The 27,046-nt window shown below is 39.2% G+C and overlaps 1 protein-coding gene across 4 annotated transcripts in view; it reads left to right on the plus strand.

Annotated features, from left to right (window-relative positions):
• LOC132116043 (thiamin pyrophosphokinase 1-like) overlaps positions 1-27,046 on the plus strand; it is an 87,930-nt gene that overhangs the window by 33,481 nt on the left and 27,403 nt on the right. For all 4 annotated transcript variants that reach the window (XM_059524571.1, XM_059524568.1, XM_059524570.1 and 1 more), the window contains 4 exons: positions 909-981; positions 4,304-4,399; positions 7,865-8,011; positions 15,039-15,150. In XM_059524571.1, the coding sequence (XP_059380554.1) occupies positions 909-981; positions 4,304-4,399; positions 7,865-8,011; positions 15,039-15,150 (428 nt within the window). The remainder of the gene's footprint in view (positions 1-908; positions 982-4,303; positions 4,400-7,864; positions 8,012-15,038; positions 15,151-27,046) is intronic.

Consider the following 27,046-nt stretch of genomic DNA (forward strand, 5'->3'; position numbering starts at 1 on the left):
TATATAATTTAGTCCATTAATTTGATTCCATTTGTGTTAAATTGTTTAGAAGTTTGTCTGAAATTTGTTATTGAAATTATTTCATCACTTGGCAGCAGAAATATATATATTTTTTTCTGAAATAATTGTGGCTTAAAAGCACTAAAAGAACAAAGAATTTTTAAAATGCAAATGCTACTAATACTGATGACTAGTTAGTTAGTATTAGTTTAGTGTCATTGAATTGGCTTTTATTCCCCACACATCCTGTTTGTAACAAAGCTATATTTGTACAGTGTTCTCCTCCTCATTGGGCCTCAGGTTCAGCTGTGAGATGAAGATAGCGTTCCTGTAATCCGCTGCAGTGTTACTCTTGAACCAGCTTGGCAGCGCATCTTTGCTCATTCAGCGGCTACATGCACCGCCCAGCAGAGCGTGAAATCATAACATCAAGCCTTTATGCTTTAATGCCTACCTTTTAATGATACCCAAATGCCTTTCTGCTCTCAGGGAATAAAACGAAAGAAGCTGCGACATGATCTGCCTTTCTCAAAATGAATACTCTGCCCATCTAAGCGAAGAAAATCTTGTCATTGCCTCCATATATATCGTAAATCTTTGTTGCAAGAGTTTGGTGTGAGGTATACACCGACGGCGCAGCCTGCATCAATTCTCTCAACCCCTCACTGTGTCAAGAGGCTGTCTCTGTCGCTTTTGTCATGACTGGGGACAGATAGTGCTGTGACTGGCAGGCGTTGAATGGCGCTGGTGGGGTCCTGTCACTGAAGCTTTCCATGGCCCTTGTCAGAGACGCACCTTCATTTCACATGAATAAAGGATCTGATGGCTGCACAAATTGTGCTCTTTTTACCCATCACCCTCTCCTCCCACTTTCTCTCACATCAGTTTCTTTCTCTCTTCCCATTAAGTTTTCTCCCAGACTACATAAATGGAGACTTTGATTCAATCCTGCCAGAGGTCAAGGCATTTTACACACAAAAGGTAAGCTTACTCTCTCTGGTACTCTCTTGTGATGTATCTTACTTTCTTTAATGTCCATATCTTTGCACATTCTTAAATTGTCCCTATTTTTAACCAAGGTAATTGTATTGCTAGAGTGTTGGAATTGTTTTGTGGTGTATTCCTCTACTAAAATTGTTATAGTTAAAGGTCACGGGGCCATCCAAAAATGCTTTGCATGTATATTCTAATACATTATACGTAGTGCTCAATGCAATAATAAAAATAATACTGTAAAAATGTCATATTTATATTTTTTGCATTAAAGTTTGTTCCAGGGAGGTGGTTTGGGGGCCTGTGAAATGGAAACATTTGTGCTGCTTATATATATATATATATATATATATATATATATATATATATATATATATATATATATATATATATATATATAATTGCATAATTTTTTTTTTTTTTTTAGGAACATCGATGTGTTAATCGTTAAAGATTTCTATTAGGAACAGATGCTGTTATTTATTTATTTTTCTTCAGTTTTTTTTTTTTATTAAGAATCCTGAAAAGTGTCACAGGTTCCAAAAAATATTAAGCAGCACAGCTGTTTCCAGCATTGATAACAAATCAGCATAGAATGATTTCTAAAGGATCATGTAAACTGAACGCTAAACTGAAGAATGATGCGAAAAATTCAGCATTGCATGAGGGGAATAAATTATGTTTTAAATTATATAAAAATAGAAAACTGTTATTTTAATTCATAATAATATTTCACAATATTACTGTAAAATCTTGCCGCTCCCAAACTTTTTAAAGGCTGTGAATGTGTTTTTTTTGGGGGGGGGAGATTTTAGGCCTATCCAAGTGAATGGATTAAATTAATATATTAAATAATTGTGAACATTCTTCATTTTTAACACTAAAGAATTATACTAATATTTCTAATCATTTTGGAAGCATGTTGTATTTTAATTTCACACTCTTTTTACAGTATAATTGGGTATTTGTAAATTAAATATATATCTGCTTTGTAATTTAGGATTTTAGCATAATATTTAAACATATGGGGGTTATATGTTTAAGCTTCACATTTAGGGGTCCTTGACATTAAAAAGCTTGAAAACCACTGGCCTAGAGCACGAAACTTTAAAAATTTAATAGTCATTTAGAAACTTTATTGTCAGTTTTCCTATTTAACTTGTTTTATGTTAATATCTTTGCATAATATTTGGTCTATGAAGTTCATTTTAATATTAATGAATGTCATTGTTTGATTTTTAAGCACTTTTTGGTCCTGATATAAAAATAAGTTAAATATTAATGCAAGTTCTTTGCAAACAAACTTGGGCTGACACACTTTCTGATTGAGATTCATATTTTGTCCTTTCCAGTCATACCCCCAGCCACTCACTTCCTCAAGTCATGTAGATTTCACAGATTTACACCACTGACTTCCTGTCATTCTGGAAAGGTGCAGTGTGGTGTGAACAAAACCTCACAGCTTTCATAATCATCAATATCACCACATGTGGCTAAAGCTCTTAACAAAGCTAGTGAACCTGTGAAGTGTTTCAGAGAGGCCTCCACTGTGCCCTAGAGTAAAGCACTGAACTGCACTCTTCTCCAGCAGGACCGTCTCTGAAATTAGTGTACTGTACATCAGTTTGAATGAAAACCATCTGCTCAGTAATGAGGACCAGAGGTTATTTGCATTGTTATAATCCTGCATACATGCATTTTTATGCCATTCCTAAACCAAAGTTTGACAAAGCATGACCGCTGAATTTAAATGGGTTTGAAAAGGAATAAAACCCGAGTGATGCTCTGTGGAGGATAAAGGAACAATCAAGCCGCAACAGAAACAAGCTTCTCGGCTGACGTTTGGTTGTGGGATTTTTGTGTTACCTGCTGCAATTGAGAAGTCACCTGCGACGGCCATGTACTGTATATGCAGCCGTTGGAGGGAACTGAGACTAGATTCGAGCGACGGCAATTCTTTGTGTAGACAGCAGTGCACATACACTTACAGTAGCAACGCAGCACACATTCATATTTTGGGTGATCAAAATATCCTGGGTGATCATTTAAAAACCTAATTGCAGCAGGTTCACCTCTGCCCTTCCTGATACTCAAAGAATTCACACAACAAGAGATCCCATTTACAAAACACACAAAAAGCGAAAGGAGGTGCTTGTTTGGAGAGGGCAGTCTCTTATCATCTTTAAAGTTTCTAAACTTTAATTTAAAGAGGCCGTTGTTTTCCCCTTTAACCCCATTTCTATCCAAATGCTTGATCTGATTTGGTCAGTCCCATCAAATTCTAAAATATTTAAATATTTTGTTGTGGAAATTAACAAAAAATATTTCATAGGAGTAATTTTGCTTAAGTTGTGCCACTTTCAGCCAAGATTTAGATTTTTTTGCTTTAAAGTTTAGGACCATTTACACTTATACTTTTCTATTAGTTAGAAACCAGTTAATTATATAATTAGATTAATAATGATGTTAATTACAACTTAAAAAGATCTAAAGACACAAACGTGTTGGCATACATTTTTGTGCTGCAAATAATAATTTGACACTCATTTGATACTGCCCTATGACATCCTGTGGCATGACATTCATCTGAATTTTCTTATATCTTTAAAGTGCATTATCCAAACTCTTCAAAAACTTTACATGTTTTGCATAATTATTGTTTATTTTAATATAGTTAATGTTAATAACTGAAACCTTATTGTAAAATATTACTAAAGTTTTCTATTTTGTTCTGTGTGTGTGAGTTTCACAGTCTTGATGGATTGAATTAACCGTTTAATTGCAGTATCCCTTAAAACTAACCTGCTAGAGGGTTACCGCTGGGCACATTTTTCCTCATGCCATCAGGGTGGCGTTTGTGCTGATGGCTTGGGCCCACCATCGCTGCTTGCAGCAATATTTATATTTGTAATTTATTCCCGTCTTAATACCGTTCTTAATGTTTATATATTAATAAGAGTCAGTTCATACTTTCTGATGCTTTTTGTCATTGAGATGACTGGGAAAAAAAGTCACAATTAACCTGAATTCACCCTGTATAACAATTCTTAATATTTTTGTGGAAGCCAGGATTCTTTGAAATAAAAAGTAATAATAATAATAAAAACAGTATTTATTTGTCATACTGTATTTGTACCATGATTATATACGTCTTTACGGCCACCTTTGATCAATTTCATTGGTCCTTGATGAATAAAAGTTTTTTTTTTTTAGTTGTTTTTTTTTCTAAAAGAAAATCTTACTGACCCCAAACATTTGAATGTCAGTGTGCATCCATAAAACTTGAACCCTTTTACTTATTTTTCTCCAGAAGTGCAAGCTAATGGAAACTCCAGACCAGGATCTGACAGACTTCACTAAGTGCTTGGCCATAATGGTGGAGGAGATCAAAGCACAGAAATTGCAGGTTCGACTCCATCTCTCTTCAGCTGCATCTCTGTAAATCTGTCTGTCTGTAGGTTCTCTCTTACATTTCAGAACAGATCACTAACGTTTTGACCTCATTTGCACCTGGTATTAATATCCATGTCAGGTGATCGGACCACAGGTGGTCAACGTTTTGTGACTGGATTATTAAACCCAGTCAGAGTCAGTCAGGAACATATGTGACCCCTTTGCATTTGTTGCATGAAAGTCCTGACAAATGTTGTGCTAAAACAACAATTATATATATATATATATATATATATACATATACTTAAACGTGTATACTTAATATATACATACTTAAGGAATACACTTAATTGCATGTTAATTGCAGATGATTGAAAGATGTTAGTCAACACATCAATGTACATCTAATCTCATAAGGTTATTAAAAATATATATATTTAAAACAAAATTATTTTTAAAAAGTGCATTAGGAAACAGCCATGAAACTGTGCTGTCTTTTAGTTAAGTGAACTTTTATCACATTCATTTTATATTATCTGTAAGTACAGAGTTTTAAAAAATATAGTTTCAATACTTTTTTTTCAATTTACATATTTTAATTAGTCCAATCTCAAGTTGTTACAGAAAACATATTTGCATGTTACTAGCAGGTTACTCCAAATCAATGTTACTCTATAATCAAAGTGGGTTACTCTGTCACGCTGGAATGCAGGAACATGTTTACACAAAATCTAACTATTGAGATGAGTACATTACAATAGTAAGAAAAGTAGACCTCAAGTTCACTGTTAAAACTGAGTCGGAAGGATAGTGGTTTCATTCTCACTCGTTTTTTTTATACCTGTCAGACACAAAAGGTGAGCTCACACCTCAGCTTCAGTGTGAATTCACATCCTCCAGGAGCTGTCAGAGTGGTTTTGTATGGATACTGTGTGTGTGTGTGTGTGTGTGTGTGTGTGTGTGTGTGTGTGTGTGTGTGTGTGTGTGTGTGTGTGTGTGTGTGTGTGTGTGTGTGTGTGTGTGTGTGTGTGTGTGTGTGTGTGTGTGTGTGTGTGTGTGTGTGTGTGTGTGTGTGTGTGTGTGTCTGTCTGCTCCTCCTCTAAACCCCAGCCTGAGCTCCAGGCTTGTCAGACTGTCTGTTGGTCCTCACAGAGATGCCCATCACCATCACAGACACTCCAGAGTTTTACCAATATACGGGCCTCAAGCTCAATCTATATGCATACTATGGCCTTCTTGCTTCTTCCCATTGTGTTTATATTCACCTCTGTATCTCAGTACTACCTTCTGTGTCTTTAAGCACTCACAAAAGACAAGTAACACTTCCAAAAGTGAATAAGATTTGTGCTGAAGGTCACTGAGTTAACGAGTAAAGGTAATTTGACTCTGTCTGTCTTTGGATTTCTAAAACATGAATACAAGTATTAAAATGTTTATTTATCTGCTTGTTTTAAACCATTGACTCCAGTTTATTGGTTTTATCCTGAGAAGACACACCAACAGAATGCCAGTCAACATTTCTGGATTATTTGATGCACGTTGCAAACCAAAAGCAGCAAGTCTGAACCTTTGGTTTTTGCTGTCTAATTGCGTGGTTATTGGACAGAATAAGTTGAAAAGTGTGCCAGACGTTATGCCAATAATTACAGAAATGGCTCTGTGTAACGTTGGTGTTTCCAAGTTGTTGTTGTTGTTCTGTGTGTGTGTGTGTGTGTGTGTGTGTGTGTGTGTGTGTGTGTGTGTGTGTGTGTGTGTGTGTGTGTGTGTGTGTGTTTTTCTGAAAAAGTTTGAACTGATGTATTAGACTTTGCAGGTAAGGTGAAGACGTGCTTTGACCCTAAGACTCCAAGTACATGTTCCGAACATATGATCATTTCTGCTTTGCTTTTTAAAAAGGTTTGCAATCAGTTCACATAATTACAGAGGCACTGTAACATGAACATTTTATGTGTCAGATGTCTCAAAAGTCTCACTATTTAAATGAGCCAGTGGGGGCTGTCAGTGAAGTGTTGATTACCCTCTGTGCATTTTAAAGAGTTTTTTTGTCTCACAAAGTTGTTGGATCTCACAGGGTGATGGGTACATTGCAGTATTCAGACAAATGGTCCTGGGAGCAAATATCAAAGACTTTCTGCCAAGTCAACATTTTCCAGTCCGCACTGTTCCCTCTGAATACTTTCCATAATGTATGATTCTGTTGTTTAGTGGAGAAGGACATAATTTTTGGCTGCAGTGGGAAGGAAAAGGCTACGGTGCAAGTTTGCAAAAGCACTTTCAGATGATTTATCATCAGCTTGCAGAATCTACGTATGGCGATCACTCATTTGTTTGTCCATTCATTCATTCATTCATTAGTTTATTTGTGTATTCGTTTGTTGAAGCACTTTTAAAATATTTATTCTGGAATTACATAAACTTCATCCACTACTTTGCGACCACAATCACTGATTTGTTTGATCGTTTATTCGTTCATTCGTTCATTTGTTTGTTTGTGTGTTTGTTTGTTCATTTTAAAACATTTATCCTGCAGTTGCATAAAACAATATCAGTCTACTTGTTTTGCTTCCACAATCACTCATTTTTTTTCTTGTTTGCTCATTCATCTGTTGATTCATTAATTTCTTTGTCCATTCAAGACTTTGAGAACATTTACCCTTGGGTTGCATAAAGAATCGTAATCCACTGCTTTGCTCCCACAATTTCTGATTTGTTTGTTAATTCATTTATTTGTATGTTTATTTGTTCATTCATTTATTGGTGCAATATCGCATTTAAAATATTTATTCTTCTGTTGTGTAAAGAATGTGTCCACAGCTTACATATGTACTTATAAATTTGTTTGTTGATTTAATTCTTTTTTTTTGTTTGTTAATTTATTTATTTGTCTGTTTGTTTGTATGCAATATCACATTTAACACATTTATTCTTACAATGTGTAAAGAATCCTCAGTTTAAGCACATGCATATTAATTTATTTGTTTATTTGATTGTTGATTCATTTGTTCGTTTGTTGATGCATTAGCACTTTTAAAACAATCTGGAACTGCATGAAAAATATATGTGCAATGCTTTGATCAAACAAACACACTAATTAATTTGTTTGTTGATTTATTATGTTTGTTTGTTCATTCGTTCATTTGTTGGGGCAGTAGCACTTTATGCAAAATATGGACCATTTATCCTGAAGTTACATAAAAAATTATTTGATCGTTCATTAATTTGTCAATTTGTTTGTTCGTTTGCTCACTTGTTTGTTCATTTGTGTGGCACTAAGAACATCTGTCCTGTAGATTCTCTGCCATTTACTCATACTATCACTAATTTGTTTACACATTCATCTGTTCATTCATTCGTTTGGATAGTTGTTTGTACATCCATTTGTGTGTGCAACATAACTCACAATCTCTCCTTCATTTGTTAATTTGTTGATGTGTGGTTATTTTATTTTATTTATTTACTCATCTACCATCTTTTGCAGATAGATACCATTGTAACCCTGGGTGGTCTTGGAGGCCGCTTTGACCAGATCATGGCCACATTGGAGACCTTGTTTCATGCCCAGAAGATGACGGACCTGTCTGTGGTGGTTATACAAGACCGTTCTCTTGCTGTCCTCCTCCAAGAGGTAAACTCTTCCCTCCCTCTCATAAGCATGTACTAATGCAGTGTTTGCACTTGTGTGCTTTTGACATCCTGATTGCGACACTTAATGATCAATGGTGATATAAAGTGATTAACAACTGCAGGGACACTTTACTGCCTCTCTGCATTGTTTCCTGTCTGTGCAGTTTTGAAAGGTCACAGCACTTGATCCAAAAAATTCTGAATGCATTGTCAACATTTTCATTCAACACTAAAGCAAATAAAGGCTTGTGACAGATGCGTGTGTGTATTTTATGATGCTTTAGAGATCAGACCAACTCATATTTGCACAGTAACACTATATAGTACATGAAAAGCCCTTGTTCTGAATTTTGCAGACATGTATAGAAAATAGGAAGACATTGTAATCTTGTCCAACTAATAAGAAACCTTAAAGAATTGCTTTGGCTGCATTACTTTGCATTCTGCATGAGAATATTTTGTAAACCGCTGAGCATAATAGAGAATATAGGGCAGTGAGATGATTGTGAAAATCTTAATCTATCGGCTCTTGTAATGGGCCAGAAATTTAAATGAATGCATCTCCATCTATATAAAGATATCCTTGACTGCTTCAGTCCCTCACAAGGCAGACTTATAAAACCTGAATTCAGTTCTCTGTCTGTGCAGCACTCATTTACTACTATTCCTGGCTTTTCAGAGACAGATCAGAAGAAGTTTTGAATAATCAAGCTTTGATGTTTGCACAGCGCATGTTTAAATTAAAATAAAACATTTATAAATAGCATCTAGCTTGCCAAATGTAATAGGTGGTAATTATTCATTAAAAAATAGTTATTTGAACATTCAGCCAACTTGCAAGAATATCTGTAATTTTAGAAGCTTCGTCATTCATGTTTTAAATAAGTGTGTGTGTATGTCGCCAGCAGTACACCACTTTAAAAATGTGATAATTGAGGTGATCACAATATTGAACTAGACTGTTGTCTGTGTTGAGAACTGAGGTCCTCTGCGGGTGAGAAAGTTTTAAAATTCATCTTTTCTTATTTTTAGTTTACTTCTCAATTCTTGCAAGTCTGCAGTGGACTTATTTGAATTTAGAGTCTCTCTCGGCATAATATTACATAAATATTACATTTATAATCAGTTCTAAAACTACAAGCGGCCCCAGACCTATTTAAGATAGTGTTAATTTGCTTTTAAGTGAGCTGGCAAACTTAAGAATGTTCTGGCATACTAGATTTCAAATATTCTGTAGTCATGCAATAAATTATACCGAGATTTAAAGGGATAGTTCAACCAAAACTGAAAATTCTGTAATTACTTCCTCACCTTCATGTTGTTCCAAACCCAAAAGATCTTCTTCATCTCCGGAGCACAAGTTAAGACATTTTTGATGAAATCCAAGAGCTTTTTCACCTTGCATAGACAGCAACAGAACGTCTCGGTTACGTACTTAACCCTCGTTTCCTGATGGAGGGAACGGAGACGTTATGTCGAACGACATATGGGGTCTCACTTGGGAGGCCAATCATCTCTGAGTTTAAGAGAACACGCCAATGAAAATTGGCTAGTGGATTTAACATACCTGAGCCACTCCCCGTGCCAACGGGTATAAATAGGGCGACAGGTGCATCCACTCATTAGGTTTTACGCTGAGGAGCCGAGAACATGTCCCGGCAACAGCGACCAGTTCAAGGTTGTGGCATGGGGACATAACGTCTCTGTTCCCTCCATCAGGGAACGAGGGTTACGTATGTAACCGAGACGTTCCCTATCTGTCGGTCACTACGAGTTATGTCGAATGACATATGGGGTCCTATGGAAAACGCCACAACCTGAACACCATCACAACCCTGTGGCGCTGCAATTGTCGACAAGCCCTGGCGTGCCACAAAAGCTACGTTTAAGGTCGTAACCTTCCCAAAGCCCCAGCGCAAATTCACTGACCTTGGTACCGAAGGGGCCAAAGGGAGAGTACATCGCTGCTGGAGAAAGCCACGCTGCTGTTCCGCCCACACAAAGTTAGTTTGGAAGGGATTTCAACCTTCGGAGAAAGATTGCTTCAAATCTTCCCTATTTGTTCTTACAGCTTGGCAAGACAATGGGGAAGCGAGCCTTAGGAAAAGGTCGCTACGGAGACCACATCCTACCCGTAGGGAGGTGGCATGTGGAGATACTGATATGGACTGACCCAGGGGGCAGTACTACATATGAAAGGGTTCTCTGAGGCAGGTCCTACCTTAGAGTAGGGATGGAACAGCTGCCAGAAGAGACTGACAGAACGGGTCTGTCAAGGGAAGACACGGGTTTGCCAAGAGGGAAACCTTACCATGGAAGAATACACATATGACAGATGTCTGCCAGAGAGGCGCCGTGCGCCAGCGCAAAGGAGGAGGCCACACTCTGTGTGGAGTGGGCCCTCACCCCCAGGGGGCACGGCTCGCCTTGGGAATGGTATGCCAAGGCGATGGCATCCGCTATCCAGTGGGCCAACCTCTGTTTGGAGACAGCCTTCCCCTTCTGCTGAGCTCCAAAGCTCGGTCCATGTATATGCGAAGCGCTCTTACGGGACACAGTAACGGCAAGCCTGGATCTGCCTCCTCCAGGGGCAGCGCTTGCAGGTTCACCACCTGGTCTCGGAAGGGAGTGGTGGGAACCTTGGGCACGTATCCCGGCCGGGGTCTTAGGACAATGTTAGAGTAGGCCGGCCCGAACACAAGGCACTCTTTACTTACCGAAAATGCTTGGAGGTCCCCGACCCTCTTGATGGAAGTGAGCGCGATCAGGAGCGATGTCTTGAGAAACAGGAACTTAAGCTCGACTGAATCCAGCGGCTCAAAGGGACCCCTCTGAAGTCCCGCCAGGACAATAGAGAGGTCCCAGGAGGGAATCAGGGGTGTCCTAGGAGGATGTAACCTTCTGGCACCCCTCAGGAACCTAACGATCAGGTCATACCTCCCCAGGGACCGGCCGTCCACTGCATCGTGATGGGCTGCAATGGCAGCCACATACACTTTCAGGGTGGAGGGTGACAGCCCACGCTCCAACCTTTCTTGCAGGAAAGAAAGCACGACTCTGACCGGGCATCTCCGGGGGTCTTCTCGGTGAGAAGAACACCAATTCATGAACAGACTCCACTTCAGAGCATAGGCCTGCCTCGTGGAGGGGGCTCTAGCCTGAGTGATAGTGTCTACCACCGCTGGGGGCAGATCACTTAGGTCTGCCGCGTCCCGTCCAGAAGCCACACGTGGAGGTTCCAAAGATCTGGACGCGGGTGCCAAATGGTACCAAGCCCCTGAGAGAGAAGGTCCCTCCTCAGGGGGATGCGCCAGGGAGGGGCTGTCACGAGGAGCATGAGTTCCGAAAACCAGGTCCGGGTTGGCCAGTAAGGCGCAACCAACAGGACCTGTTCCTCGTCCTCCCTGACCTTGCACAGCATCTGTGCGAGCAGGCTCACTGGGGGAAACGCATACTTGCGTAGAGCCGGAGGCCAGCTGTGTGCCAGTGCATCCGTGCCAAGGGGGGCCTGGGACAGGGAATAGTACAGCTGGCAGTGGGAGGACTCGTGGGAAGCAAACAGGTCTACCTGGGCTTCCCCAAATCGACTCCAGATCAGCTGGACCGTCTGGGGATGGAGTCGCCATTCCCCAGGAAAGGTGAGCTGTCGTGAGAGCGCGTCCGCTTCACGATTGAGCTCCCCCGGGATGTGGATAGCGCGCAGCGACTTGAGCCGCGTCTGACTCCAGAGGAGGAGATTACGGGCGAGTTGAGACATGCGACGTGATCGTAGACCGCCCTGTCGGTTGGTGTATGAAACAGCCGCAGTGTTGTCCGTGCGGACCAACACGTGCCTGTCTAGCAACAGAGGCCGACACCGCTGTAAGGCTAGATGCACTGCCAGCAACTCCAGACAGTTGCCAAAGTAGTCGAGGTCCTGTCCAGGACCCTGAAGCTGCCTGCCCATTGCATGTCGCGCCCCAGCCCGTGTTGGAGGCATCTGTTGTGACAACAACATGCCGGGACACTTGTTCTAAGTGTTTCAGTGGTACCACTCTCCTGCCTCTGAAGGAACTCAGGCAGTTCAGCACTGACTGGGCACGCTCGCTGGTGAGCCGTGCCGTCATAATCACCGAGTCTAACTCCATACCGAGATAAGAGATTCTCTGCACAGGGTAGAGCTTGCTCTTCTCTCGGTTGACCTGAAGCCCCAACTGACTGAGGTGCCGGAGCACCAAGTCCCTGGGGACTTTTCTCCGCTTTTCTTGGGTACGATGAAGTAAGGGCTGTAAAACCCCGTCCTCATCTCTGCTGGAGGGACCGGCTCGATTGCATCCTTCGCCAGCAGGACAGCAATCTCCTCGCACAAGACAGAGGCGTCCCGGACTGCCACCGGAGTCTCGAGCACGCCATTGATCTTGGGAGGTCGCCGGGCGAACTGAATCGCGTAACCGAGTCGGACCGTCCGAATGAGCCAGTGTGACGGGTTGGGCAGCGCAAGCCACGCTCCCAAACTCCATACAAGTGGCACCAAAGGGACAGTTGACATACCCGCAGTTGTGCAGCGATGGGGAGTTGTGTCGGATGGCCCAGAAGGCATCGCGTTCCAAGTCATCACTACCACACTCCTCGTGTTCCCGGAGGAACTGGCCAGAGATGCGTTGCGTCTCCGAACTGCGACCTCTTGACCGCTAGCGAAAGGGGGCAGCGTGGGTGAGAATGAGGAGGCAGTGCGTCGCTCATCGTCAACCCGCGAGCCTTGCAATTCGGAGGAAAGGGAAATTGCTCTTTTATGAAAAAGTGGGTGCCGCCAGCCATTGGACCAGCAGTGGAACAGAAAGAAACAAAAACTGAGGATTCTCCACCCGGCCCTCCTCCGGGGGAAGGAGTGGCTCTGTCTCCGCCAGCTCCTGAAGAGCAGTCTCCCACATCTCCGAGTTGCCCGTGTCAGGGCCGCTTAGTCGTCTTCCTAGAGGACTTCGCAGCCGGAAGTGACACGGGGGGCGCCGCTCTCCTGCGCGGGGCTCAACACGCCGGCCTCGGAGAACTCTCAGCACAGGGCAGAGCTGGTGTGGAGGATGCATGGGGGCACCCACGGCGACGAGCAGGCTGAGGCACTGCCCACGACGGAATGGTGGCAACCAGAGGATCACGTCGTGGCGAGATGTGCTGTATGGCCTCAGTCTGCTGTTGCTCTGTCAGGAACTGTTGGGCACAGCCCCTGACAGCGTCGCCACACAGGACAGCCTGGGAGATGGGAGCGTCGAGAAAGTGCACTTTGTCAACGTCTCTCATACAGACCAGGCTGAACCAGAAACGGCACTACTGGACCACCAGAGTGGACATCGCCTTCCCGAGGGACTGCGTCATGACTTCCGTCACCCGGAAGGGTGGAGCGTCGAGAAAGTGCACTTTGTCAACGTCTCTCATACAGACCAGGCTGAACCAGAAACGGCACTACTGGACCACCAGAGTGGACATCGCCTTCCCGAGGGACTGCGTCATGACTTCCGTCACCCCTAGCTGCCCCGCCATCGAGGGTAGTGAGGACGGAGGAATGAAATGAGCTGCTTCCGGCCGTAAAAAGGGGCCATCCACGACTACATCACTTTCCCATGCACATCCGGGAAGAAAGGAACCCGAGCAAAACGCGGTTGTGAGATACGCTCTACACTGAAAACCAATCAAACAGCCATGAGCACTCAGGGCTGGGCGGTGCATTTACCTCCATCCTGATGCTCACAGCTGCCCGGGCAAGCACGGCTGTCAACTCTGGGTCCAATTCGGCAGTGGCGACAACACCCGAGGGGGGCAGCCCCGCCGAATCTTCATCCACAGAGGTCAACAGCCCATCCCCGATGCTGCAATCGACATCTGATCCCCGGCGACAAACTGAATGACCCGTTGGGACTGCCATAAGACAGCCCAGCAAAATCACCCAGGAGTCGCACAGGACAAACACTGCGGAAGGGGTAAGAGGTCCGTGGAGCGTGGCCCGGCGGAGAAGCTCTCACTGTCACCTTCAAATCTCCCAGAGCACTAGCCGGCGATCCTCTGCTCGTGGCAGAGAAACCGGAACGGGTAGTGACAGAGGGGTCTGCTCCTTTCCCTTTAAGAAAGGGGAGACGCGATCACAGCGTTGCCATGGTCACACAAGCAGTGGGTGCATGAACCATCCACGAACGCGCCTTCAGCGTGCTGAATGCCCAGACACGGAAGACAACCATCGTGGCCGTTGTCAGAGAACAGGAAACGACCGCATCAAGAAGGACGTGGAAGAAACAGCGTCTTTAAAAAGACGCGAATCGTCCGTGATTTGCTCTTTTAGGAAATCTGCTCTCTTAGTTGAAGCGCCCAGGGTAATCGCTGAAAGGGACACCACTGTTTGCGCCGTACCGCCAACCAGAACAGCTTCCCGACACACAGCAGATGAATGGCTTTGTGGAGTATAACAGCTTTCATACAACCACTCGGATCAGAAGCAAAAATCTAATGAGTGGATGCACCTGTCGCCCTATTTATACCCGTTGGCACGGGGAGTGGCTCAGGTATGTTAAATCCACTAGCCAATTTTTATTGGCGTTTTCTCTTTAACTCAGAGATGATTGGCCTCCCAAGTAAGACCCCATATGTCGTTCGACATAACTCGTAGTGACCGACAGATAGGGAACTACCATGTTCAAGGCCCAAAAAGGTAGTAAGGACATCATTAAAATAGCCAATGTGACATCAGTGGTTCAACCGAAATTTTATGGAGCTACGAAAATACTTTTGCAAAGAAAACAAAAATAACAACTTTATTCAAACTTCTTCTCTTCCCTCTCAGTCTTCGGTGAGCGTTCACGAGAGTACAACAACACATTTTAACAGTGTCCTTACTAACTTTCTGGTCCTTGAACGTGATAGTTACATTGCTGTCTATGCAAGGTCAAAAAGCTCGGATTTCATCAAAAATATCTTAATCTTTGTTCGTTATTTTCCCACCTCTACTAGATTTGAATCTCATTCCATTCCATTAACATCTCCTGCTCTTTTGCTCACACTTACAGGGCAGACAGCACAGTCTGAACGTGAACACTGGCTTGGAAGGAAAATGGTGTAGTCTGGTTCGTGTGGGCAGCCCTTGTCTAACCACCACTTCTGGGCTTAAATGGAACTTGGGTGAGTCGAGCACCTGTAGGCCACAGGTCTGTCCACCCACTCAAATACCAAAACACACACACACACGGACATCCCAGAGGACCGTCTCCCATTCTGCACCATACTCTGTGCTCTATTTACATGGCCTGTCCTAGTTTGGAGACATTCATTACCCCTGACAGCTCAAATCTCCAGCAAACTCTCACTGATGTTACAGTTGATGCAGTTTGTCAGGCCTAGATTTAGAAAGGGCTAACATTTACATCGTTGGGTTTTAGCTTCTCAACAACATTTGCTTTTCGAATTGTTCATTTTGTTTCATAAAATAAAAACACAATTTCCTCTAGGAATGGCCCATTGAGAGGAAGGTCCTCAGTTAAAACAAAAGAAAAGAAACAAACTGTTTTGAGGACATTGGTTTTGTACTGTGTACCAGATATACTGCACTGTGCAATCCATCTTCACTTCAATGCTAGACGTTTTTTGTTTCCTTTTTAAATTATATAAAGGAACATGGAGGATTTTACAATTTTCTGATATTAAATGTGAAGTTTGTAATTGCTGCATGACCAAGATCACCAAAATCTTCCATTGTCAGACAAACAAATGGTTTGAAGAAACTACACACTTCACCTTTAAGGATCAACTTTACCTTTTCTTTGAAACTGAATCAAACTTTGGCGATCTAAAAGCTTGTCTTTAGTGGTTATGAAGGGTTGTAGCTCTGAGTGGGTGAAAAGTGGGCCGCCTCCTACGTGCATCAAATGTTAAAGGTGTGCCAAACGACTGCTCTGACTGAAGACATTAGAGGGAATAGTAATGTAGCCCAACTGTTTGCCTTTGATCTGCTAATGAGAGCTGTCAACGAGAATAATCTCCAGCAAGTTTACTGCGGAGGCCGGGAGCAAGTGCCCCTCCTCCTGTTTAATCCTGCAGAGGGCACCGGGGGTATTGTTGTGGTGGGACTGAAGTGACAGATACATGACTGAAAAGCTTTATTGTGTCAGATTTTCTGCCCGATTGTGATGGCTCTGTACTATGACCTTTGACCTTTGACCTTGACTTTTAAAACAAACAGCTTTAATAAGCTCAGAGGTGTACAGGTTTTGAAGAAATTGGCTTAAGTTTAGATTCAGATTGTTTTTATGTGATATAACCAACATAGGCTTACTGAAATATATGTCTATATCTCAATTTTTGCAAAACTCTTCAAACATACCTACACAATTCACTGCAGTTGTACTTTCAGTTTTAATTGCATTTCATTGCACAATATTTTATGATCTCAAAACACTTTTACTGTGGTACATGATTTGTAAACCAATAGATTTAGAGATTTGCATCACAGCTCCATATGAATTGCTTTTCTGACTTGGTAAACTTGCTCAGTGGCTCACCCGGTACAGAATTGCACCTGTGACAAGCCCTGTGAAACAAAAGATATAATAAAACTGCTCAAATACTTTCAAATCCATTTTAGTGGAAGCAAACTAAAATGGCATAGTTGCTTCAACAAATGCTTTTTTTCTTTTACATTTATGTTTGCTTTTTATGGCAAGGTTTAGTTTAGGTTAAACAATATTTTCAAATGCAATAAAGTATTAACCTTTTAGCACCACTCACTGAACGTGTAATTTTTCTGCAACTAACATAATACAATTCAAAATTCATTATTCAAAATTGCCAAATTCATATTGAATTTATTCAGATGTAATGGAACATGGGATATTTTTAAATTTGCATTAAAGTTTAATTATATTATTATATGGCTATATTTTAAACTATACATAAATAATACATAATTATATGATAAGAATTACAATTATATATAAATATTATTAATATCAATAGTGTGAACAATTATATTATCTATATTATTTCATATTATATTATTATTATTATTAAATTAGTAAAAAAAAAGAAAAAATACTTTTCTACAAATAAGTGACATTTTCAAAGGGAAATTTCTAGAAGCTGCATGACAGCCCCATATGCACTATGAAAAAGAACAAATAATGAACACAAATTATATAACATGCATATTTGTCGCATCTATTGGTGCTGTGTTTATTAGTCTCGTTTTGTCTCATTACACTCAGCTTTGCCCAGACTCCCTTGAGTTTTGAGTGTGATAACGAGAGAAACATTTTCTGAGAGATGAACTACCAGTAATCACTTTTGTAATTTCCTGTATGAGTTTGAATAATGCTGCCTTTGGGGCTTTAGAAATATCTAGTATAATGGAGACAATTTTTGGGTAGGTCCTATTTATTATTATTATTTTTTGTTTATTTTTAATAGTAAATATAATAGAAATGCAGACTATTTCTTTTAATTATATCTGATTATTAGTTTTTGAAAATCCAGTTTTAGTCACTCACTCTGGATAATGAATTTATAAACCACAGGAATGCGCTTTATTGAACAGTTTTATCAAACATATCACTCTTTCTAAGAAATATTGCGATGATGATGATGATGATGATGCAACATATGCCTTTTATATATTGAAACGGTTTTCTTTTTTTTATATATGTATGTTTTAAAATGTGACTTCCTGTGATGCAAGAAACATTTGTCATTAAAATAATAATTTATTATTATTGATAATAAAGTATTATCAATGTATATATAGGCCTATAATTTTTTTTTTTTTTTTAAACAGATGTTCTGCTTGCTTAACATTTGTGTTGAAACAATGATCATTTTTTTCAGGATTATTAGATTAATAGATAGTTTGGACAACATTTGAAATAGAAATCTTTTGTTTTTCTTTGGATAAATTGAGTGTGTCCTTGCTAAATGAAAAGTATTAATTTATTTCAAAATAAATGATTTTCAAAATATAGATTCATTTTACTGTTTTGTAAAAACTCAGTTCACTTAAAACATTTGACCCTTCTCTCCCCTTTCTTCGCTCAATCAGTCTTAATTATTCTCAATATTTTATGGATTATTCATAATCACAGATGTGTTTACACATTACTGAATGTTTCCAGATAACAAGTGCAGAAGTATGAGTTTATCTTCTCACAATAGCCTGAGGCTGATGTACAGTTAAGTTCTGCGTAAGAGAATTCCACGTTTAGGTTGGAGTTACTCCATTCTGTGCCTTCTCCTGGGAAAAAGACCTGCCAAGACACTTAACCTTAAGCAACTTACCACAGCAGCTAGATGACACTTATAACCCTCATAAACAGTGCTAATATACACACACAAACACACACACATAAGGCATGGCAGATGTGTGTACACTGAGAAGAGTTCCAGAGTATGTTTATAAAACTTTTGGGGATATATTAATGAATGCATAACAGGAAAAAATGCCAGGGTGAGGTAATCATGATGGGCTGCCAAGGAAAGCACCACAACTCCTGGCTTGTGTTCATGTATTACAGTTATTTGAGATAACAAGCCACGAAATGTTCAGCTACACTAAGAGCATGTCTTCTGTTTTCTCTGAAAGTGTTGACTTGCTACTACTCAAACTTAAAACTGAGACCTCACAGTGTTACATTTGGTGTTGAATGTAAAATTAAAAGGCTGTTGACCTCATTGCTCAGTCCATGAGAAAGACAAGTTAATTAATTTAGCCATTAGCCACATTTTCTTCTTTAATAATTAATGCATTTATGATGTGTAATTATTAAATAGTAATATTTACCTAATTGTGTTTTTGTTCTTGCAAAATAATTGAATAAGATTCTCCTTTTAGTGGATTATCTTAAAACATTTTGCAAACTTAGTCTTAATAGACAGCAAACTAGTTTCCAAAAACTAAGTACTATGAATTTCATGTTGAATCGTCTATGAGCTTTTTGGCTAGGGAAATACTCAAGCACTTGCGATTTAAATAATTTAATTTGTGTTTTAGCTCAAAGTGTGGTGACTTATGGAGATGTGTAAATAATTGCTAATTAGAATTCATAACTGCATTAGTTCTATTTAGTGCTTTTAATAAAGTTTCTTCCAAGTTGTGTTTAGTGATTAACATTCACTTGTACTGTTCTAATGTAGCTTTTGGCCAAACTGCTACTTGATGAAGAAAGTAACTTGTAGTAACTGTTGAATGTTGTTGTTGGAAAAACTGATTTATTGAATTTTGGGGAGAAAAACATCAACACCCTAAAACTACAATTATTTTTGAGTTGTCTACAAAAATAGGACACACATGACCAGTGTTGGAGGTAACGCATTACAAGTTAAACGAGTTACGTAATCAGATTAATTTTTCAAGTAACTACCGTAGTAAAGTAACACATTACTTTAAAATTTTCAAGAAAATATCCGACTGACTTTTTTAAATAAGTAAATAAGTTACTTTGGTTTCCAATTTATTCAATGACAGCTCTTCTGTCCCCATGTTGTGAGAAATTTGGGATAAGTTGCAGAGGTTTATTAATTTCACTTTTGCTGTAAAAGAGTATGGACGCCCAGTAGTGCACAATGGAATCACAATGGAATCTTCATAACTCAACACATAGGGCTAATTTCTTGGTCTAAGTTCGTGGCTTGTTTCTGTTGTGTTGTGGCTTGTTTCCATTGTGTTACACTTATTTCATTGTGTTGTGGCTCATTTTTTATTGTGTTGTGGCTTAATTTCATTTTGTTGTGGCTTGTTTCCATTGTGTTTGTGGCTTGTTTCATTGTGTTGTGACTTGTTTTTTATAGTTGTGACTTAATTTAGTTGTATTGCAGCTTGTTTCCATTGTGTTTGTGGCTTGCTTCCAATGTGTTGTGGCTTATTTCCAATGTGTTGTGGCTTGTCTTTTATTGTTGTAACTTAATTTAGTTGTGTTGCAGCTTGTTTCCATTGTGTTTGTGGCTTGTTTCCAATGTGTTGTGGCTTATTTCCATTGGGTTGTGGCTTGTTTCCACTGTGTTGGGGCTTATTTCCATTGTGTTGTGGCTTGTTTCCACTGTGTTGGGGCTTATTTCCATTGTGTTGCGGGTTGTTTATGTTGTGTTTTGCAGCTTGTTTCATTGTGTTGTGACTTGTTTTTTATTGTGTTGTGGCTTAATTTCATTTTTGTTGTGGCTTGTTTCCATTGTGTTTGTGGCTTGTTTCCAATGTGTTGGGGCTTACCATTGTGTTGCGGGTTGTTTCTGTTGTGTTTTGCAGCTTGTTTCATTGTGTTGTGATTTGTTTTTTATTGTGTTGTGGCTTAATTTCATTTTTGTTGTGGCTTGTTTCCATTGTGTTTGTGGCTTGTTTCCAATGTGTTGTGGCTTGTTTTTTATTGTTGTAATTTAATTTAGTTGTGTCGCAGCTTGTCTCCATTGTGTTTGTGGCTTGCTTCCAATGTGTTGTGGCTTATTTCCATTGTGTTGTGGCTTGTTTTTTATTGTTGTAATTTAATTTAGTTGTGTTGCAGCTTGTTTCCATTGTGTTTGTGGCTTGTTTCCAATGTGTTGGGGCTTATTTCCATTGTGTTGTGGCTTGTTTCCACTGTGTTGGGGCGTATTTCCATTGTGTTACGGGTTGTTTCTGTTGTGTTTTGCAGCTTGTTTCATTGTGTTGTGACTTGTTTTTTATTGTGTTGTGGCTTAATTTCATTTTTGTTGTGGCTTGTTTCCATTGTGTTTGTGGCTTGTTTCCAATGTGTTGTGGCTTGTTTTTTATTGTTGTAATTTAACTTAGTTGTGTCGCAGCTTGTTTCCATTGTGTTTGTGGCTTGTTTCCCTTGTGTTGGGGCTTGTTTCTGTTGTGTTTTGCATCTTGTTTCTATTGTGTTGAGGCTTTTTTCCATTGTGTTGTGGCTTGTTTCCATTGTTTTGCATCTTTTTTCTTTTGTGTTGTGACTTGTTACCGCTGTGGTTTGTGACTTGTTTCTGTTGTGTTTTGCAGCTTGTTACTGTTGTGCTGTGACTAGTTTCCGTTGTGTTGCAGATTGTTTTCATTGTATTGTGCTAATTTCATTGTGTTATAGCTAGTTTTTGTTGTGTTGCGCTAACTTCATTGTGTTATGTGTACTACTGGGCAACCATAAAAGGGCCCTTAAAGTTTTACTAAAATATAACCTTTTGGTTTTTTGTAACTAAAAATTAGTCAAAAACAGAAAAGTAAAGTAATGCACTACCTTCCATAAAAAGTAATGTTGTTACTTTTTATGGAGCAACGCAATATTGTGCATTTTTCAAAAGTAACTTTCTCCAACGCTGCATGACGGAAATACATCTTTTAGAAAGAATCTGAATTTTTCAACAAACCATCTATTTAAGTGGTAACTAAGTGTTCTAAAACTAAAGGACCGTTCATATATATAAAGTTTTAATAACCATTGTAATTCTATGAGTATAGTGAAGTCCACAAAACAACTATGTCGAAGGTTAAATTTAAGTGAGTTCTTAATTCAACAGGTTTGGCAGTAATCAGGCCTGGGTGTGGCTAGTGAAGTTGAACTCAGATTTCTAAAATAATCTGGTTAATCACAGTTCTTTCATGATTTAACAGGAGGGGGCAATTAATTTTTCACGTATGGCCAGCACAGCTTTTTTTCCATTAATAAATTAAATCATCATTAAAAAACTTTTTGTATTTATTTGCATTATCTTTAAAATTATAATATTAAAAATTGTTTGATGATCTGAATCTTTTAAGTGTGACAAATGAAAATTATGACAAAAGTTTCGGTCAAATTAAGGCACTATATATGAATGTAATTGTTTGTTGGTGTGGATGCTAATATAGATACTGTTATATAGTTATTATTGTAGTTACCTTTCTTAATGTGAAGGAGCCTGTATTAATTCATGTGAAAAGGCTGTTGAACTTATTACTAAAAACTGATCGTTTTAATGACATCCTTAACTACTTGCAAGATCCACATATGAAGAATTGTTTTGAAATCAAGATTTAAAAAAAAAACTTTCGTTTGACAAGAGCACAGAAGCGTTTCTGCACAACGGGGCTGTTTCTGCCATGGCTGAGTGATTCATTCAGAGCTTTTAGCTCTAGTGTTGTTCTCTAGTGGACTTCAGGGTTAGAACCTCATAGTGGCGCTCATTCAAACTTTTCAATTCACCTTTTGTAGCACAAGCCGGGATATTGCTTCCCTCCTCTTCAGAAGCACCTCTGCAGATGATGGCACTTGCAACAGAAGCCCTGCTAACCTCAGATTACGACACATCCAGCGCAAAGTGTTGCTGTAGAGCCCTTCATCTCAGAGGTTCAAGGACCCCGCTGCTTTGCTGGATACGATTTTTGTATCCGTTGAAAAGCATGCTTTGTGTGAGAGATGTCATTGAAGGCAATGTCTTCCCAGAGGTTATGGGTAATTCATTAAAGGCTGTTTAATGGACGCCCGCTGTGGCCCTGAGTGATTTAGGACCTCAGACTCTCATTCTTGGTAATAGCAGCAGGATGGGATGACTTTACGGCCCATTACTATTCTGCTCTCTTGATATTGCTGTAGGGGTAGATATCGAGGCCAGATATTAAAGTTAGTCATCAGGCCAGGGAAGGAGCCACATTTCGAGAGGGTAATCACGACAGCTTTTTGATTTTTGACAAGAACTTTGTAGAGCACTTAAAGGGAGTCTCGCTTGCACCTGAAGAGACCTATAAAAATGTATACAGCTCGGTCATGTAATGCTGCATGTACTGTTCAAATTTACTTTGAGTCTTTGAAAATAGCTGACACTGAAGCACCTCAGATCACTAAAATTAAGCGACTGTATTTTGTGTTTTTAAAGTCCCATGGCAGATAAAGAGTTTGCTTGACATTTTGTCACTGTTTTGTTTTTTAATGTGCTTTTAACTGCTTTTCATACTGAAAAAATAAATAAATAATATTTGAAGCTACTATAGCTTGCAAAGATGCACAAAATAAAGTAAAAACAACAACCTTTTTAAACAATTTTTAACTGAAATCTTACTGACCTAAAACTGTTTATATACTTAATATACTTATTAAACATACTTATTACATATGTTAAGGATGTCAGTCGATTCAAATTTTTGAAGTGAAGTGGTGATTCATTAGTTGATCTAATTAATAAAAACTTTAATTTGGCTTTGAAAATTTCCCCAAAAGATAACTTAAAGCCGTTATTGTGTTACTGCTAAATGAGAAAAATATATTACCAAATATTACCAAAAATAGCTTTAGAAAGAATTTTTTTTTCATTCAACATAAAATGTATTATACATGAATGTTTAGGCTAGCTTAATATAAGCTATAGAACACAAAATAAGATCATTTGAGAAGCATGTCATTATTTTTTGTTCATACAAGAAAGTCACTGTTAACCAAAATAGCTTGGTTACCAAAAGTCTTCTTTTTCTTCTGGTGACCAACAATCTTCATTATTGTCTGTTCTGATTCTTAAAAGAATCTAAGTGATAGAGGTTTGAAAGGACATGAGGCTGAGTAACAATTAACTTTTTATTCCTTTTTTTTTCTTTTTCTTTTTTTTTTTTTTTGTGAAAGGTTTGCAAAATATGAAACTAAAACTGCCAGTAGGTGTCAGTAAATGTCTTGTGAATCAGAAATGGGACAAAAACAGCACTTCTGTAATATTGCTCTGCCTGCTTGTGTGATATGGCTTATCATTTAATATAAATATGAGACAAAACTCATACAGGGGCATTTTGCCCCAGTGTCTTAAATTATAAGGACACTTAACTGCATTTTATAAGCTACATCATGCAGTGAGTTGTTACCCTGCATCATGTATGACAACAGTAAACTGTATGAAATATAAGATGAAATAGAGGTCTTGGGTGATGCTGGTGCCAATTTTTACAAAAACAGTTAAAGAGAACTACCCCTTTAACCTCTTTTAAAGGGGTCATGTGATGCGATTTCAAGTTTTCCTTTCTCTTTTGGGTGTTACAAGCTGTTTGTTAATAGATAAGATCCCTAAAGTTGCAAGACTAAAGTCTTTAACCCAAAGAGATATTCTTTATAAAAGTTAAGACTCATCCACACTCCCTAAAATGCCTAATTTAAACACGCCCACACATTTCTACGTCACAATATGGGAAGATTTGTTTAATGCTGCCCAAATGTTCACACAAAGAAATCACGTAACCTTGATTCTCACTGTAGTATTGTTGACTCTGCCGCCATGTTGTGAAGACAGACGCTATGTGTTTAGCTGTGAAAGCGAAAATACTTTGTTTGGCCTTCCAAAAGAGGACACAACTAGAAATCAGTGGTTAAGTTGTATTTACAACACTGTTCCGGAACAGTTCAACCAAAATATACAGATGTGTGCAGTGTATTTTATATAGTACTGTTTCCTGATCCTGGGAGAGAAGACTACAATGCAGGCTGGAAGTAAGTTTTCATATTTAAAGAAATTTGCCACTGATGATTCAAACGTGAGTTTTGAGCAGTTTAGAGTAGCGTTTTTTGTTTGTCATTTCTCCGATCACAAACACAGACATGGTTTTATGTTTACGCGGCGCGATGCAACAAAACGCATAAAAAGACGTCATAAGTCATTGTAATCCATAATTGTCCCCATTGGATGCAACAAATGGCTCGTTTGTATTGGTTTTTATTTATTTTTGTCTTGTCGCGCCGGTGTTCTGACCAGGACATGCCATCACAGTATGATGAGGGGCGTAACATTTCCGTTACACGCTTGAGGCGTTCAGCCAGTCACAACGCACTGAATAGCTGGCCAATCAGAGCACACCTCGCTTTTCAGACCGATAAGCTTTGTAAAAATCAACACATTTCAGAAAGGTGGGGCATAGAGAAGAAACAATAATGTACAGTATGTGGAAAATAATGTTTTTTGAACCTTAAACAACATAAACACATTTCATTATACCAAATACACAAAATAATGTTCTTTTTAGCAACATCATATGACCTCTTTAATAAATGAAAGATCTTAGGATAACACAGGATAATAAAAATTTAAATCATTAAATGTGAACTTAAACGTGCAGTATGGAATTTTTGGCCACCAGGGGTCACTCAATCAAAATAATAACATGAGACGTACTTTGATGACGTCGGGAAAGAGCGTAGGCTCATGGGAGTTGTTGTTCATTGGAACATGCGCTCTGTCGCTCCCCACATTCCTCACTCATTTTAACTGAGGCCGGCGACACACTGGATGCGTGGCGCAAGCGTCTCAGCTGCGTGGCGTGTCAGTTTTTAATTCGGCTCCCATGTTAATAGGTTAGAGCTTGCAGACTGCCTGCGTGAGACGCGTGTCTCAGGCCCGGCTCGAGCCGCGCAGAAAACGTGTGCATGCTAGAAGTAGAACCGACGCCTATTTTTCACGCAACACGCACGCGTGTTGGAAGCGTTTCCAGGCAAAATATAATAGGAAAATATGTTTATATGTAATTTTGTACACAAATACATATTAATTCATGACATTTTGATGTTTGAAAGTCTATAGGTTGACATAAATTCAGATACAAATGTAATTTAAAAAATAAACAGTCTATTTTGCCGTCAATACTGTTGACGGTGTCCTTTATCAGTAGGCTTTATATTTATGTTCAACATGAAGTATAGATATTGTTGTCATGAAGACAAGAGCCTGGTCTGTCGGTGGTCTCCCTCTATGTCACCTACAGCAGCAGCAGCGCGCCACGCTTCTGGCACGCAGCAGAGACGCCACGCAGCCAGTGTGTCACCGGCCTTAGTATTTTGACAATCACGTATTTTCGAACGGAGAGATATATGAATTATCAGACCCCTATCAAATCAATATTCCATCTAGCTGGTAGTAATATATGTTAAAAAAACACGGTTGCCTTTCGTTAATAATTATAATTAGGCTACATTTATACTATGATATCGAACAAGATAGTGAACTGCATTTGAAGCTACTTTATCCAGCTAGATATAGAACACATGTAGATTTACATTATACTCTACATGAGAGCTAGTCCGTCTGCGTTTTACACAAGACATCATCGTTTCACAAAATATACGGATAGATATAGTTAGCTGAATGGATGCATACCTGTTTATTAGAATGCAAGCATCTCTCTGTAGTTTCAGCTTGTCACGAAGCTCTCTCTATCTTGGAAATGCAACTCCAATATTTACCCGTGTCTTGTTTCTTCTTCGTCCCAAAACCTTCTCAGGTCATTTATTTCACCCGTACGTTTGCGCTTCACAGAATGTGCAGGCAAAGCATAGTCATGATCCATAACTAAGTTATTGATTGAGGTATAAATACGAATATAAACATTATAATTATAAAATATAATAGTCTCGATCAAGGCTAGCTACTACTTTTTCTTCTTCGTCTCGTCTTTGCTTCGGTTCACCTTTGTATTTGGCGGTTCCGCAGGAAGTTAGATAAACTAGAGGGGTCAAAGTTTATATGACGCCATAGACGGGCGACAAAACGGAAATAAAGAAACGTGCCGTGTCTTCTAATTAAACTATAATTTTCTCCGGATTTGAAAGTTCGTGGAAACTGTCGGGATAATGTAAGTACACAACAAAAATATATATATAACATAGATATAGTGATATCTGCTATTTTTAAAGCAGAAAAATTACATATTGCGCCTTTAAATAAATAAACTAAACTAGAATACTCTGTAGTTTAAATAACTTAATGTATTATAATAAATATATAAAAACTTCATATAACAAAGTAGCATGTAGCTAAAATGTGGCAAAAAATTTTTTTAATAAAATACCTAAAGCTTGAATCCATCAGTCGTTTGTTTTGATTCAGTTCATTTACATGAGCTGTTTGAATGAACCAATTCATCAGAATGAATTAGACTTTTGGAAACACTACTTAAAAATGTAGTAAAGTTTTGCTACTTTAAATATATTGCATCTCAATGTATTGATATGCTAATCACACTGTTAGCCTTTACTGCTAACTTTCCCCTTGACACTTTCAGGTTGTATGTGTTTCTTTGTTGAGGGAGGATAAATTTGCAAGTAGGGAAAGCAGAAAGTTAAGGGACGCTGAC

Source organism: Carassius carassius, chromosome 35, assembly GCF_963082965.1.
Source record: "Carassius carassius chromosome 35, fCarCar2.1, whole genome shotgun sequence".
Classification (NCBI taxonomy): Eukaryota; Metazoa; Chordata; class Actinopteri; order Cypriniformes; family Cyprinidae; genus Carassius; species Carassius carassius.